This window comes from Benincasa hispida, chromosome 10 (genome assembly GCF_009727055.1).
Source record: "Benincasa hispida cultivar B227 chromosome 10, ASM972705v1, whole genome shotgun sequence".
NCBI lineage: Eukaryota > Viridiplantae > Streptophyta > Magnoliopsida > Cucurbitales > Cucurbitaceae > Benincasa > Benincasa hispida.
Genome location: NC_052358.1, coordinates 20,995,045 through 21,010,046, shown reverse-complemented (window position 1 = coordinate 21,010,046; position 15,002 = coordinate 20,995,045). Strand labels below are relative to the sequence as shown.

Sequence of the window (15,002 nt, the reverse complement as noted above, 5' to 3'; positions counted from 1 at the left end):
GTAAGTCTCAAGTATCAATGGTGTTATATATAGAGACTAGTCATCTCGTAGTCCTGTCTTATACAAACTCTTTGTATAGGACACTCTTGCTCGTATGTCTCCACATGAATGGTCAGGATCAACCATCTGTAGTAGTTCACAATACTTATAAACCTCTACAAAGCGGGTCGTATCTGTAGTGTCACAAGAATCAGGTATCCCTCTTTAATCCTTATACTACATACCTTTTTAGGTTATCACTTAAGGCATGATCCACTTGTATATCTCATATACATACTTAAGTTTACATACAATAACCATAGAGCTTTGTTTATTGGATATGAGTAAATGCCAAATAAAATAACTCTTATTTTATTCATAACAATATGTACAGTTTACAAACTACAAGACTCTAGGAGAATTAGGACACCAATCCCAACAATAAGAGGAATGAAAATTGTTTTCTTCACATCTCTTCTCGGATTAAGAAGGTAATATGGAGAGGGGTATGACAAGTAGCCACGTCGCGTTCGACAGTCACTGCCACTTCGAGTTTCTAACCCATTGTTGCCGCCACTTCGAGTTTGACCACCACAACAAAGCTTTTTGGTTTTTTTTAAACAATAAAAGTATGTTAAGACTAATCTAGTGCTTAAAGTATCGAGCAGTTTTTAACAATTCACATTCTTCAAAAATCAACTTGTTTGGTTTGGTCATTAGTTTTGTACAAAACAAAACCAAACTAACTATGCATACCCCTACTTCTTCGAATGTAGATTGGGCTACAAATGTCGACGATCATAAGTCCTTAGCTGCTTATTTTTCTTTTCTCGATACCTCACTAATTTCGTGGTCATCTAAAAAGCAAATGACGGTAGCTCGATCAAGCACTAAGTCTTAATATCAAGCCCTTGCTCGAGCCAACATAGAAACCACTTGGGTTTGAAATCTTATTGTTGAGATTGGATTTACTCTCTCTGATACTCCAATGCTTTGGTGTGACAATCTTGGTGCTGGTGCATTGGCTATTAATCTTGTTTTTCATGCTCAAACTAAGCACATCGAGATCGACGTGCAATATGTTGGAATCATATTCTTCAAGGTTGCTTGGTTGTATGTTTTGTTTCGTCCAATGAGCAATTCACTGATTGTTTGACCAAACCTCTTACTCATGCTCAGTTTTCCTACCTAAGAGACCAACTTGGACTAGTTTCACTATTCTCATGTTTGAGGGGAGATATCGAGGATAAACAGAGTTAATCACAAATCAATCAAAATGCTGACTCGGTCTCTTCTGGAAACTGAGGTGGCTTTTCATTTCAGTATCTTGAAAAGTTACTCTAAAAGGTTTTATTTCAATCTGTTTGTTATTTATGGTCAGTAATATTGATACACATAGCCTACTTTTATTGTATCATTTCATTATTTTATTCAAATTTATATTCTTTATAATTGTGTATAAACCGATCAACCTCTCATTCTAGACGTATGAAGAAAACTGATTCAATATTCTAAAATGATATAAAAGAATGAATATTTCCAATTGTCTTACGTCTGCTCTTTCGCTTTACAAAGCTTGATTAAATAAACGTCAACTTCAAACATTATGCACTTTACTTTATTAGTTAGAACTACGTGCGTTGCACGTGTTTCATAATGTTAAAAATAAGACATACATGTATAAGTTGAGACAAGAGTCTTATAGATATAAAATGTAATAAAGTAAACTTGAGTTTTTGATGAGGGGAAAAAACTATCCAATGATGTCTTCTAAAAAATATTTTAATTTCTTTTATCCATTTAAATACTTGATATCAAGAGAACAAACAAACTTCCTTAAAAAGAAAAACAAAAGAATAAACTAATAATATTTACATTTATAATAAGAAATCCTTAAAATAAAACATATTTATAGTGTATATATAACTAATATTTGAGTTCACTATACTTTTTTTTAATAAAAAGGAATGAAACTACTCAATCTAAATCTCTTTCTCCTAGCTAGTTTATTGGAACACTTGGTATAAAAAAAAAACATATAAGGTAAGAAATTTAGTGAATGATAAGAGAAAAATAAGTTTAATAGGGTGGCAAGAAAATGTAAAAAATAAATATAATACAGGGGACTGGTGTACCATAAATATGGGAAAAAATTGGAGAAAAAGGTCTAACTTTAGAGGTAGATTAAGAAGGAAACATAGTCGTTAACGAAAAAAAAAAAAAAAAAAAAAAAAAAAAAAAATTCTATGAAACCATATTGAAATAAATATCTCAAACGGAATAAAAATGACATGGAGATGTAAAAAGAAAAAAATGATAATGTAAAATTAAGAAAGAAAAGAAAAGGAGGTACTTATAAAATTGTGAGCACACTTTAGTTCATTTATAAAGAAATTTTAAATTCTAATTCTAATTTTATTTAATAATAAAATCCTAAATTTATTAGATATAATGAGATATGAAAGAAAAAACTTATGTAGTTAAGGTGGATATTCTCTTTTTTTAAAAAAAAAAAAAAATTTGTTATGCATTTAAGTTGAATTTAATGAGATTATTTAAGAATATTAAATAAAATGAGGTTTTATATTTTTTAAAATTTCTTATCATTTAATTCACGTTAAATGATTCTTCACCTAACACGAGACCTTTTTAAAACTTTTTTTTAATGTAAATTTTAGCTAAAATGTGTGTTTTTTTTTTTTAAAAAAAATATTCTTTTAAGGTGAATTTGAGATAAAATAGAGTTTTTTTTTTTTGGGAAATCTATCTCACAAGTTTTTAAGTAACATGATATTTTAAAAAAAATATTTTCTTTTAATATAAATTCGAGATAGATTATTTAGTAGAATGCATGATTTGTTTTAAAAAATTTTCAAAGTTTATAAATCTAAAACCAAAGCAGATTTACAGAAGTAAAAGAAATACAAGCCTAGATATTAAGTTCTTGACATGTTTTAATAATTATGTGATGAGTAACGGTTATGCAGATAACATTAGATAGAGATAGATTTTGATTTTTAAATTTTTCTCCTTTTATTTAACATGAATTAGAGATTAGAAAATACACGTGGTTTTTTAAAAATATATATATAATAACATATATTTTTAAAAAAATTATTTAGTTTAATGTGTACGTGTGTAGGGGCAGTTAAATCGGTGGTATTTTTTTAAATGTTAAAATCAATAAATAATTATAAAAATTTAGAATTTAATAATAAATCTATAATATAATAATCAAAACTAAATCTATACTAAAAATTTGAAATAGATCAAATTAATAGAATAAAATTGAGAGAAAAAAGATTATTTTGATTTTATTATTTTATTATTTTTCTTAATTTGAATCTTTAATTTAAATCAAAACAAAATTTTCAATTTCTTTAATTTGATGGTCGATATTTCTCTACACGGCCCTTTTAATAGTATAGATTTTTAAACCATTTCTTTTATGTACCAAAATAAATTATAAATTTCACGTGCATTTATGCCAAAGCCGTAGGAACCTAGGTCCTTCCGTCCTATCGACCAAGTGAACCGGGTCCGGTTTCAAGCTCACCAGCTTTTCATCACCGTAAACGTTTTCGCGGGAGGCAAGCGCAGTTGCCGCGGCGGTGGTTATCTGTACCGTCAAATGTCATGGATATACTGGAAATGCTGCTTAGAACGGCGGCCAGTGATGCAGGGTTTGCTCAACAATACGAAACGGTACTTATCGAACTATCAAGTAGCTGCTAATGCCTTCGAGATGGCTGCAAAACATGGCGAATTGAGGGTTTTCATTGTCGCCGGAGAAGTCTCCGGCGATACCATCGGTTCTCGTCTCATGTCATCTCTGAGGACGTTGTCTCCTGTTCCTGTTCATTTCTCTGGCATTGGAGGGTAAGCTGTTACTTCGGTGAAGTGTCCGAATCGTCTGTTCAAAGGGATTTTTTCCCCCATACTTTAGCTTGGTTTACCTGCCTTAAAGTGTAATGTTGGTTTAAATTATGACTTGTAAGTTGCAAGCTTATTCATCTGTGCTTACATTCCGAATGTTTATGACTGAGCTGATGAATTATTTTACAGATTTGTGCCATTTTGGTCTCTTCCGTGTTTTAAACACTGTCGGTTGTATAACTTTTTATTGGTTTCATTTTAGTGATAGTCTGTCTCTTTAACTACTGTTTTTTCCCCGTTATAATTTCACTTTTGCATTGTTACAGCCCCATGATGTCCAAGCAAGGACTGGAGTCTCTATTCCCCATGGAGGATATTGCAGTAATGGGAATATGGGAGCTATTTCCTCATCTAAGGAGAATTAGAGTAATTCAAAACATAATATATTGGTGTTTTACTGTCTCTCTTTCTTTATACGAGATACAAGTTTTTCCCTCATAGTCACACAATACAACTAGACAAGAAACAAACCTCGCATTAAAGAATGAAGCATACAAAAGTAAGTAATATCGGAAAGCATGAAAAAGCCACTTCAATTGATATCCGGAAAACAATGCAATCTAGAAGGAGCTTCGATATAGCACACTGAGTAGATCCAAAGTATTCGATGAGATTCCATTAATCCATTATAGTTTGATCCCCCCCCCCCCCCCCAACAACTATCTGTTCATGTTAGTAATAATAATGACTGACTACGTTTTAATTTGTAAGATTGCTTTTATATGAATGTCATTTCCTCTGTGCCATGAGATTTGTGAATTGCCCAATTTATGTGGAGACTTTGGCACTGCCAGGAAAAGCTCAAGAGGACCGTTGAGGCTGCTATTGTGTTTCAACCTCATGTTGTTGTAACAGTGGATTCTAAAGGGTTCTCGTTTCGTCTCCTAAAGCAGATACGTGGTAATTTGCACCAACATCTCGCAGACTATTGATTTTGTTTCTTGCTTATACACTTATAAGCACATGCGAACACTGAGGTGGTTTGGCAGCTAGATACAGATGCCGTAAACTGGATGGTCCACTACATTTTCATTATGTAGCACCATCATTCTGGGCTTGGAAAGGAGGTGAAGAAAGGCTTAAAGGTCTCGTTGAATTTGTTGACCACATTTTATGCATACTTCCAAATGAAGAAGAAGTTTGCAAATCAAATGGATTGGCAGCGACCTTTGTGGGGCACCCTATTCTGGAGGATACATTAGAACTCAATGTGGTAAGATATGTCTTAATCCAGGTTCATGCAGAGTGTATAAATTCATCATTTTTTAACTTAATTCATGAAAAAGTAGACTACATTCATTGTCTTTTTGTCTTACTAATTGACTCAGTTTAAAGCATGCCACATTATTGCCTTGTGATTTTATGTAGGGGAAGGATGCCTCGTCAATAGAGTTGAAAATACAGGGAAGTTGCAAAGATTTTCTAATTAAAAATGACATTTCTGATGGTAAATATGGCTGTCCCAGACTTTCCTTGAATGCATCTCTACTTAGCAGTTTCTATTTGTGTGAAACACTCTTCTCATTTTTTGAACTATTACAAGCTTGCAGTCTCATGATAACCTATCATTAGTATTTTTCAAAATTTTGAACATTGATTCCTTGGGCAAAATCTTCAAAATGTAGTACTTACTCTGTAATCCTTTTTTGTTTTTTTATATATAAATGATTTCTAGTAAAGTTTAGATCTCTGATAAAGAAAAAAAAGGTTAAATCTGGATTTTGTATTGTATCGGTTTAAAATCCTCAGTGAGACATTTGAGGAATTTTGTTTTTGAAGATGCAACAACCATTTCCCTGCTTCCTGGAAGTAGGTTACAGGAAGTCAGCCGAATGATTCCAATCTATACAAGTACTTTGGAGTTGTTGAAAGAATCCTTCCCAGAGCTGATAACAATCATTCACGTTGCTCCGAATCAGCATGTACAGGATTATATAAGTGGAGTCCTTCATAATTGGCCTGTGCCTGCCATTTTGGTTGCTGGAGGATCACCTCGAGCAAAATATGATGCATTCAGTGTAAGTCCTTTCAGTCTACTACCAACGTAACTAACATTAAGGGCATAGCATCAACTATAGTATGCAGACTATTCTTTTTCCAAGTTCTCTCCCTCTATTCGTCCCTTGTGTTTGGCTCACGGTGAAGTATTGTAGCATCTATTCTTCGAGTGTTGTTTTTCTCATTCTTCTTGGTGGCGATTATTATCCTATTTTCATGTACATTGGTCAAGGATTTATTATCTGAGTTTTAGTTTGAATGCAATCAGAGGATTTTTCATGGCAAATCAAGTCCATGGATGGATAGTTTGGGTTTTGCTCGTCTTCTAGCCTCTTCTTGATATTCTTCATCCAAGTCCTATGCTAATTATTCTGTTCTTAGTCAGGCTGATTGCATAGATTTTAGAGCTGAGTAACTATTGCTGCTATTAGAATCATTGTTTTCTGAACAATCTCTAGCAACAGATGTTCTTCCCATAAATGAAAGTTATGTTCCTTTGAGTGAGAATTCAAGTCTCCATTCACGTTTATGTTTTTATGCAGGATTTTGCTTCCTCCTTTCTGCTTCTTTGTTGTTTGATTTGATTATCTGCTTTTCCCCTCAAGCACTAATGGGATTGTTTTTTTCTTTGGAAGCTTTGATTGGTCAATAGGATGCATTCCTACACTGAATTTTACATGCCTTGCAGGCTAGTAAGGTTGCGTTATGTACTTCCGGTACAGTTGTCACGGAGTTGCAGCTTGCTCGGTTACCTTGTGTAGTTGCTTACAGAGCTCATTTCTTAACCGAATGGTTCATTCGACGTAAAGCGAATGTATCATACATCTCCCTTCCCAATATTCTTCTAAACTCACCTGTTATTCCAGAGGCACTGTTTCAAGAATGCACTCCAGCGAGGCTACATTCGATGCTCAAGTAATATGATTTTTTTCCATTTTTCATTTAAACTACTTTTCCATTTTTCACTCGATGCTTTTATTTTGAGAAGATCGCTAACTTGATGGGACTGGAGTTTGGCTCTTTGGCCAAATTTTTATGCCTTGGAGATGAATGTGTTCCCTAAATCATCTCTTCAACCTCTTCGCCCATATTCGCTACGGTTTTATTTTCTCTTTGTGAATATCTTTGTTGAGGCTGATACACTGTTAAAAAGGGAGAAAAAAATATATATAGCTTTTACATTAAAGAACAAACACTACATCAACATTTTATCAGATAGCATAGGCTTGTTTTTGAGCTGGATGTAACTACACAAGTTTCATTTCATATATTGTTGCATGATTTGGTCCTTTTATTGTTGCAGGGAATTAATACTTAACGATGACCTGCGCAACAAACAGGTCATCGCAGCCAAAGAGGTGCTTAAACTGCTGTCGCCTTCAAAAGAAAATATGAAGATCTTAGCACAGGAAGGCTTAAAATGCACATCTTCAATCTGCATACCCAGCATGATAGCGGCATCTGCCATACTGTTCTATAAGAGGACCCAAGAGGTGGGTTGGAATCAGCCAGTTTTTCAGCAGTGAAGCCTGATCAATTTTGTAATGTGATATTTTTATTGTGAACCATTCTAGATTATTGGAATTGTTTGTTTGGAGAACATTGCAATGAAAACAACCCGTTGAATCATTGATGATGAGATGGATTCTCTTTGGCCAAACGGTAGATTCTAGAGTGCCCAATGAGAGAAAAAATGAAGTAAAATAAAAAGGAAAGAAAAAGAGTGAGTGAATGATTCAAACGCTGTTGATTTTATTTCCCCATCCTCTGTTTCAACCAACATCCATTCTATTTTTGACTTCTAACATTTGTAAACTTTTAAAATATCTATTTGTATAAAAAAATTAGGAAAAATATCAAAATTTGGTTTGAGTTTTGGTTTACTCATATTGATATTTTGGATAAGTTATTTGGTGTTTTATGGATTTTCTTGGAAGATTTTGAATACCCATCAAATTTTGGTTTGAGTTTTGGTTTACTCATATTGTTTTGATGTTGAAATTGGATTTTACAGACTCTCAAGATGCTTTCCGACAAGATTAAAATTGTCCGGCGTCCTTTAAAGGTTTGGGGTATTTGTTGAGAATTTTTGGATACCCACTAAGTGTCAACTTAACTTTTGTTTTAATTGTGATTTTTGGAGGTTGGATTAGAAGGTTTAAAGCTGTTATCTATTAGAGTTAAAAGTTGATTTTGGTGATATAGTTGTTGGATTGTGTTGATTTTGAAACTTCCAAGTGGTTTTGGATCAAACCACATGTTGGGTAAGTTATTTGAAGATGTTCAGATTAAGTTGTGATTCCAATTGTACCCTAAAAGTTGGATTTAATTTTGGTTTATGTTTTTGGATTTATTCAAGATTCAAGATTTTACGAAATTGAATTACTAGCCACAGTAATGACCCGACTTTCTAGGATTTAAATTAAAACGTAATTTTGAATTAGTATAATAGTAGGTTAATAGAAGTACAATATAAAATCAAGTAAGTTAGAAAAAAATATAAGACATTTAACTTAGCGAAACTAAGGTAGAAAGGTAAGGTCACATAAAAGAAAGTGATTTATTTTCTTGTTTAAAGACCATAACATAACAAATTTGAAAGGACTAAAATAACTAAATAAGATTTAAACTTTTTTTAAAAAAAAATCAATAAGTGGAGGAAGCAAATTTCATATGGATGGAACATCTCTTGTGATCACTAAAGTCTATTAGTTATACTCGTTTTGACCCATATATGTTATGTTTTATTTAGTTAAACTATTACATAATTTCAGAGGACTTATAACCTAAAATGAATCATTAATTTCAAATTATTATAAGCAAATAATATTTTTAAAATGTGAAGATTGCACATGACTGTATACATACAATTCAACCAGTTTTCTTTAATTCCTAATCTTATTCAAATTTACCAAATAAGTTCCTGTGTTCCAAGCCACGTGTCATCATTTCATGGTTTTACATGCTCGACTTCTTGCCTTAAGACCAGCTCAATTCCACAAATTTCCTCAACGATAAAATAAACAAATCCAATTTTCAACATTATATATTTTGGTGGCCACTACGCTCTTCAATCCCATTACCGCCATCAAGTTCCTTCACCAAAATCATCAGTAAAGAAGAACCCTAATTTTTTTATTTTCAGAAAAAAAACCTAAGCCCTAATTTCCCAGCCATGGCTGTTTCAAGACGATTAGCCCTTCTTTCTCTCGGAACAATCCTTCTCTGTTTCTTGTTCATCAGAGTTTCCGCCGCCGGATCCGACTACGGCAACGACATTCACACCGTCAGGCACTCCGACACCGCCGACTGCAAGCGCGAACACCCCGACAAAGGCGACCAATGCAGGGAAGAAAACGACGACGTTGAGGACGACGATTTCGACGACACCTACAAGGTCGTGAACAACATTGCCATTACCCTATCGTCGTCCGGCAGTATAATTCAGGAGGCGGAGGAAACGGACGATATCCCGGCGTCGGAGGAAGAGCTGGGCAACATGTTTATAGTGGGGCACTGAGCGGCGGCGAAATTCACTCTGTTTTTTCTTTTAATTTTTCTTTTTCTTTTATGGTGTTGGAGATAAGTTAAAATGTTTTTTATTTTTTTATTTTTTAATTCGCAAGTTATTATCGTCTTTGGCTTCTTTTTATTACGGCATAAGAGATAAGGCACGTGCATGGCGGTTGATTATGTGCGGATCAACGTCCATTTATCGAGAGTTAGTTAATTAAGGGGTAGTGAAAATTACAAAATTTGGGGAGAGAAAATTTATCGTGGCCTTTCTTTCTTTTGAATTATTATTATTCTGGTTGGTTATGAGATTGAATTAAAAACTCACTTTGATTTTTTAGGATTATTTGAATAAATTGCATTAGTTGATATCTATGATCACATTGTTTAGGACTGTCTAGCTGGTGATAATTTAGAGGATTTTGTTGATTTGAGTAAGTCTTCTTTTGTGAGGGACGAATTTTTCGAGATTCAAGATTCTTTGTTCATAGGGTGATTGTCTTCTATTTTGACATAAGAATTCTTTAATGTTGAACATAGGGATCATGACTCTGAATTTCTCTCTTGTTTCTTCGTTCGATGGATGAAAAGTTGCCAATATCGAGTCCGAAGTTCAATCTGTAGATTCAAATCTTATGAAGAAATAGATAACCACCACGTAACATCCTTTCCCAACACAAAACAACATGTTATAATCATATTTTAATCAATTTGCATCTTTGTTTCATTTTTATCTTGATAAATAAATTACTCTAAATTAAAAAAAAAGGTTTTATATTAAATAATTAATAAAACCAAAAAATGCTCAAAATATTATACGATATAGAGAGGATAGACAAACAAACAACTCGAAACAATTTATTAAAAAGTCATATATATATATATATGCGTTAGAGATATATTGCAATTAGAAATAATAATAATAAAGATATGAGAAAAATATTCTATTAAGCATGAATCTATATCTATATTATATATAAAGAGACTACTATAAGGGAAGATTTTTACATATTTGCTTTACCCCTACATTTATAACAAATGCTTATTTCCCCTTTAATTATTATCTTTTTCCTAAGGGTAGGTGTGTCTTTTAAATTCAAGATGATACAATTGATAGAACATGCATGTTCAGGAGAAAGTAGTTAGATAATGAAATATTGCATTCATTCACACACATGGAATTTTTTTTTTTTTAGATAGATGCTTATTTATCAAAAAAATGGAGAAAGTATTTAGAGAGATAAATAAAGTTAAAGAAAATTAGAGAGAAGATAAGTTAGAAAGGTTATACAAATTTTATTAAAAAAATTGTTACGATTAGAATGACAACAAAAATTAGAAAAAAAAATGTGAACAAATTTTGTAGAGAGAAAATAAGAGATGTGAGAAATAATTTTAAGATGGACAATAATTAAGAATATACATATGCTATGAATTATATTAAAAAAATTTGTATCTATTAAAAGATGTTTCATAAATGGTTTATTTTACTACTTTTCAAAATTTATGATAACAAGAACTGAGTTTACATAATATTTATTTATTAAATTTGTAAAAAATTATTTACAATTAAGTACTATTTAAAAACTTAATATTAAAATTTCTAACATTTCACGGGTGCAACACATATTTATTACTATTAATAAAAGTAGATTACTGTATCGTGAAAAGTGTGAGTGATGTGAGATTTATTTAGTTTAACACCACCATATACGTTTTGACAAGTACACAATTAAGTTTGAGTTATTCTATATAGAATTTTGGAACGACCAAAAGTCAGTTATTTCCAACACATTAATAAATGTAATGCAAATATCATTAAAGTTTAAAGGGTAAGAGTAACACGAATATTAAATACTTGTCTCCAAAATTTTAAATTTAAATGGATACAATTCTAAAGTTCAAGATTTAAATTGATATTTGTTCTAAATACTTTATTATTTTGTGTTTAAGGTCGAATCCTACGATTCCTCTCTAAAATTCTTAAGGAGGAAATACTTTTTGTCTCTAAACCCTAAACACTAAAAACATAAAAATAAGTAAAAAAATATTTTTTTGGTCTAGTTTCCATTAGTCGCTAGATTTCAAAATATTACACTTTTAGTTCTTAAAGTTGGGAAAAAAAATCTAATACTATCATTGTATCAATTTCTCTCCTTCATTCTTTGACACGTCATTAAATGATTTATTAATTATTTATTTCGTGAACCCTACGTAATTCTTAAATGCTACTATTGTGATGAGTAGGGTTGGCAACGGGACCAGGCCGAGGCGGGGAGGATCCCTGTCCCCGACCCCGTGGGGGAAATTCCCCCCCATCCCCACCATTTGAAGGCGGGGATAGGGGCGGGAATTCCCCGTCGGGGAAACGGGTCCCTACGGGGCCCCATTCCCCATTTTCTCGCGGGGAATCCCCTATTATATCCCCGTGGGGATTTTCCATTTTTTTCTTTTAATTTTTTAAGTTTGGGCTTAACTTTTGGGCTTAAATTTATAACTTATATATTCAATATTGGGCTTACTGTCACACCCCACACCAAATTACCTTCATAACCTGGACGGAATGCAGCAGTTATCAACCTTTTTGCTGGTAATTACTGCCTAACTTACCTTAAAATAATATTCAAACCTTGAATACATACATAATAACACAAAGCTTAACACATTTACATTAGAGGGTTTCACATATTGCTTTTACATAGATAATACAACCTAGTGAGCCCTATCAAGAATACTAGTCACTAGACAGACACATGTGTACTAACTAATACAGGTCTTCAATTACGCTTCCTTCAACCTGTTTCTTTGAGTGGCAGAGCAGCAGTAGAATAGTCTTTTGGTAACTAACCGCTACCTGAAAGAAAACATTTGAAAACTTGGAATAATAATACTGAAACTAAATAAAATATAAATCTCATGCTCAATAAAATATAAATCTCATGCTCAAAACCGAAAACTTGGAATAATAATACTGAAACTAAAGTATACCAAACAAACGTGTACATAAAACCTTTTAAACCATTGCATTTGAAACCTGAATCTTAGTTGAGAATGAACATTCATTGCTCTAATTCCCAATGCCAAACCATGGCCGTATGAGACCTCTACTTCGACCTGTTCACATTAAACTATGGCTAAGAGATATCCCTACGCCGATTTCTTTCAATATATCGATGGGTATCTTAAGCAATTTCCTTAAAACATTAGCATTGATAACCATTCTTAAACACTATTAAAGATCATTATTCTCTAGTTGAGAACGGACATACATCGCTCTAGCTCCCAACGTCTATTATCGATCAAGAGACCCATATTTCAGCCTCCTTTTGCTGGTGTATAGCCTAGGAGATCCATACTTGGCCTCTCCTTCAAAACTACTCACGTGTACGTGGAGGTTTCTATGTACCGTCAACACCTTAGGTACATTTATTCATATACCTTTCTTACCTTCAGTACTCCTCTTCATTGTGTTTAGGAATATCAACGCATGTACTTTAGCAATCTTAGGTAAATAAACATAGCACACCAAGATTAGTTTCAACCCTAACGCATGCTTCATACTCTATAAAATAAGTTGGCTTAAATTGTGTTGAATTAGCCTGTAAAACTATTAGCATGTGTTAGATATGGAAAACATACTTGGAAAACTCATATATTAGTAGCATCATGCGTTGATAAACATTCATAAGCATTAGAAATTCCAAACCATCCTTCTAGTCTATGAGAAGATACGACTGCCTTTATCCTTAGTTGAGAGTGAACTACTAAATCTAACCCTCAATGTCAACCATAGCCGGGGGGAACTCTTTTGTTCAATCCCTAGACGTTGTATTACCTACGTGCACGTGGTTATAACTAAGTACCGCCGCACCTTATGTACCTGACTAGGATACCTTCTCATTGTTCTTCAGTATCCTCAGGTACTTGACTAGGATACCTTCTCATTGTCCTTCAGTATCCTTAGGTACTTGACTAGATACCTTCTCATTGTCCTTCAGTATCAAGCTACTAAGATACTTTCTCAAATGTCCTTCGGTATCAAGTTGGTCTGATACCTTTTCTATTGTCCTTCGGTACCAAGTTGGTCAGATACCTTCTCAAATGTCCTTCGGTATCTGGTTGGGTGGATACCTTCTCAAATGTCCTTCGGTATCGTGTTTTAAGTAAAACTAGTCATAAACATTTAGTTGAACACTAGGGCTTAGTGCTCAAATCATCATACTAATTCATCCATCATACTAGTTTATCATAAAAATGGAGTTACTTAAACCTGCTGAAAGTATTTGGAAAAAATAACATATTTAAATTATATCAATTCCATGGAAGACATGCTTTACTTAGCATGAGAGACAGTTTCAAAATACGTTGCTTGACACTTCATTTAAATACTTAGCATGAGAAATAACTTCAAGGAAACCATAGTTTCTAAATCATTAAAACATTAATTCATCATATAGTCGCTCACGGTTCACGCCTCTCCTAGCTCTTCTTGGCTTGAAAGGATATAATTCCCGGTTAAACTACTTAGAATTCTTAGCAAAATATCTCAAATAGTTCATTTACTAATGAAACTTTCATCATCAAAGATTGCCTTACTAGCCAGATCCCCATGGGCGACACCAGCGAGATCCCCTAGAGCGACACCAGCGAGATCCCCTAGAGCGACACCAGTGATACTCATTACCAACGATGCCAGCCCAAATTCTTAGCGAGATTTCCTTCTTTTGCGAGATTCTCTTCACAAAAATTAACGAGATCCTCTTCACAAAATGAGGGAGATCCTCTTCACAATATCTCGCTATAATCTCCAGGGTGAGCTGTTTGCTTATTCTTCCCAAGCAGTGTCTGCTTATGCACAGGTTCTCTGTTACAATTTTAAAAATTCATAACTCAAAATCCATACCTCTTTTGAAGAAACTTCCTTCTACAAACATGTTTAGAATTGAGTTAAATTTCTTAACTTAAAATTTCAGCCACAAATTTCTTATAATTTGGCTCAGAGCTCCCAATATTCACCTTGGGCCCTGATTAATCTGAGATTTTGTCTCTTCTATAATTTCATCACTTTCCATTCTTCTTCTCCCGCCATTTTTCTCTGGCAAGACAACTTTGAAAACTAGATTCTCCCAGCTTTCAAATAGCACCGATTTCACTAAATTTTCTCATGTAGATTGCCAAAACCAAACTTTCGAAGTTCCTTTCTCTTTTAATCTTCCTGCCGCCTCCCAAATTCAAGGATAATCGCCACATGCCAAACCAATAAGTGAACTTCCTTATTTTGTGTTTTTCTTTTTCTTTCTAAAACTTCTTTAAATAACATGGATTTTCACTTATATGATATTTAATATATATTCCTTTAGCCAAACATGCTTGTTTAGGATACTTTGAATTCGGGGTTTACACTTAGCTACACAAGAGCTTATTTCTCCTTGCTTCCAGCCTCTAACCCTCCTAAAACATGGCTTCATTTAACTCATTAGGAAACATCTCATTACTTACTCTTACTTAAAGTAATGAGGGTTCAGGCTTTACAAATTCTTCCTCCCTAAAAGAAATTTCGTCCTCGAAATTTACTC

At 33.3% G+C, this 15,002-nt stretch overlaps 1 protein-coding gene across 2 annotated transcripts; it reads left to right on the top strand.

Annotated features, from left to right (window-relative positions):
* The first annotated feature begins 3,461 nt into the window (after positions 1-3,461).
* On the top strand, positions 3,462-7,693 carry LOC120087711 (probable lipid-A-disaccharide synthase, mitochondrial). 2 transcript variants are annotated; one of them, XM_039044582.1, is made up of 8 exons: positions 3,462-3,858; positions 4,182-4,281; positions 4,710-4,815; positions 4,905-5,137; positions 5,284-5,323; positions 5,665-5,933; positions 6,602-6,828; positions 7,217-7,693. In XM_039044582.1, exons 1-8 carry the CDS (start codon positions 3,611-3,613, stop codon positions 7,437-7,439), a joined length of 1,446 nt encoding a protein of 481 aa, XP_038900510.1. In that variant the 5' UTR covers positions 3,462-3,610; the 3' UTR covers positions 7,440-7,693. The 2 variants fall into 2 exon arrangements, with proteins under 2 accessions (XP_038900510.1, XP_038900509.1); XM_039044581.1 differs by having other exon boundaries at positions 3,463-3,858; positions 4,905-5,128; positions 5,284-5,362; positions 5,695-5,933.
* The last annotated feature ends 7,309 nt before the right edge of the window (positions 7,694-15,002 follow it).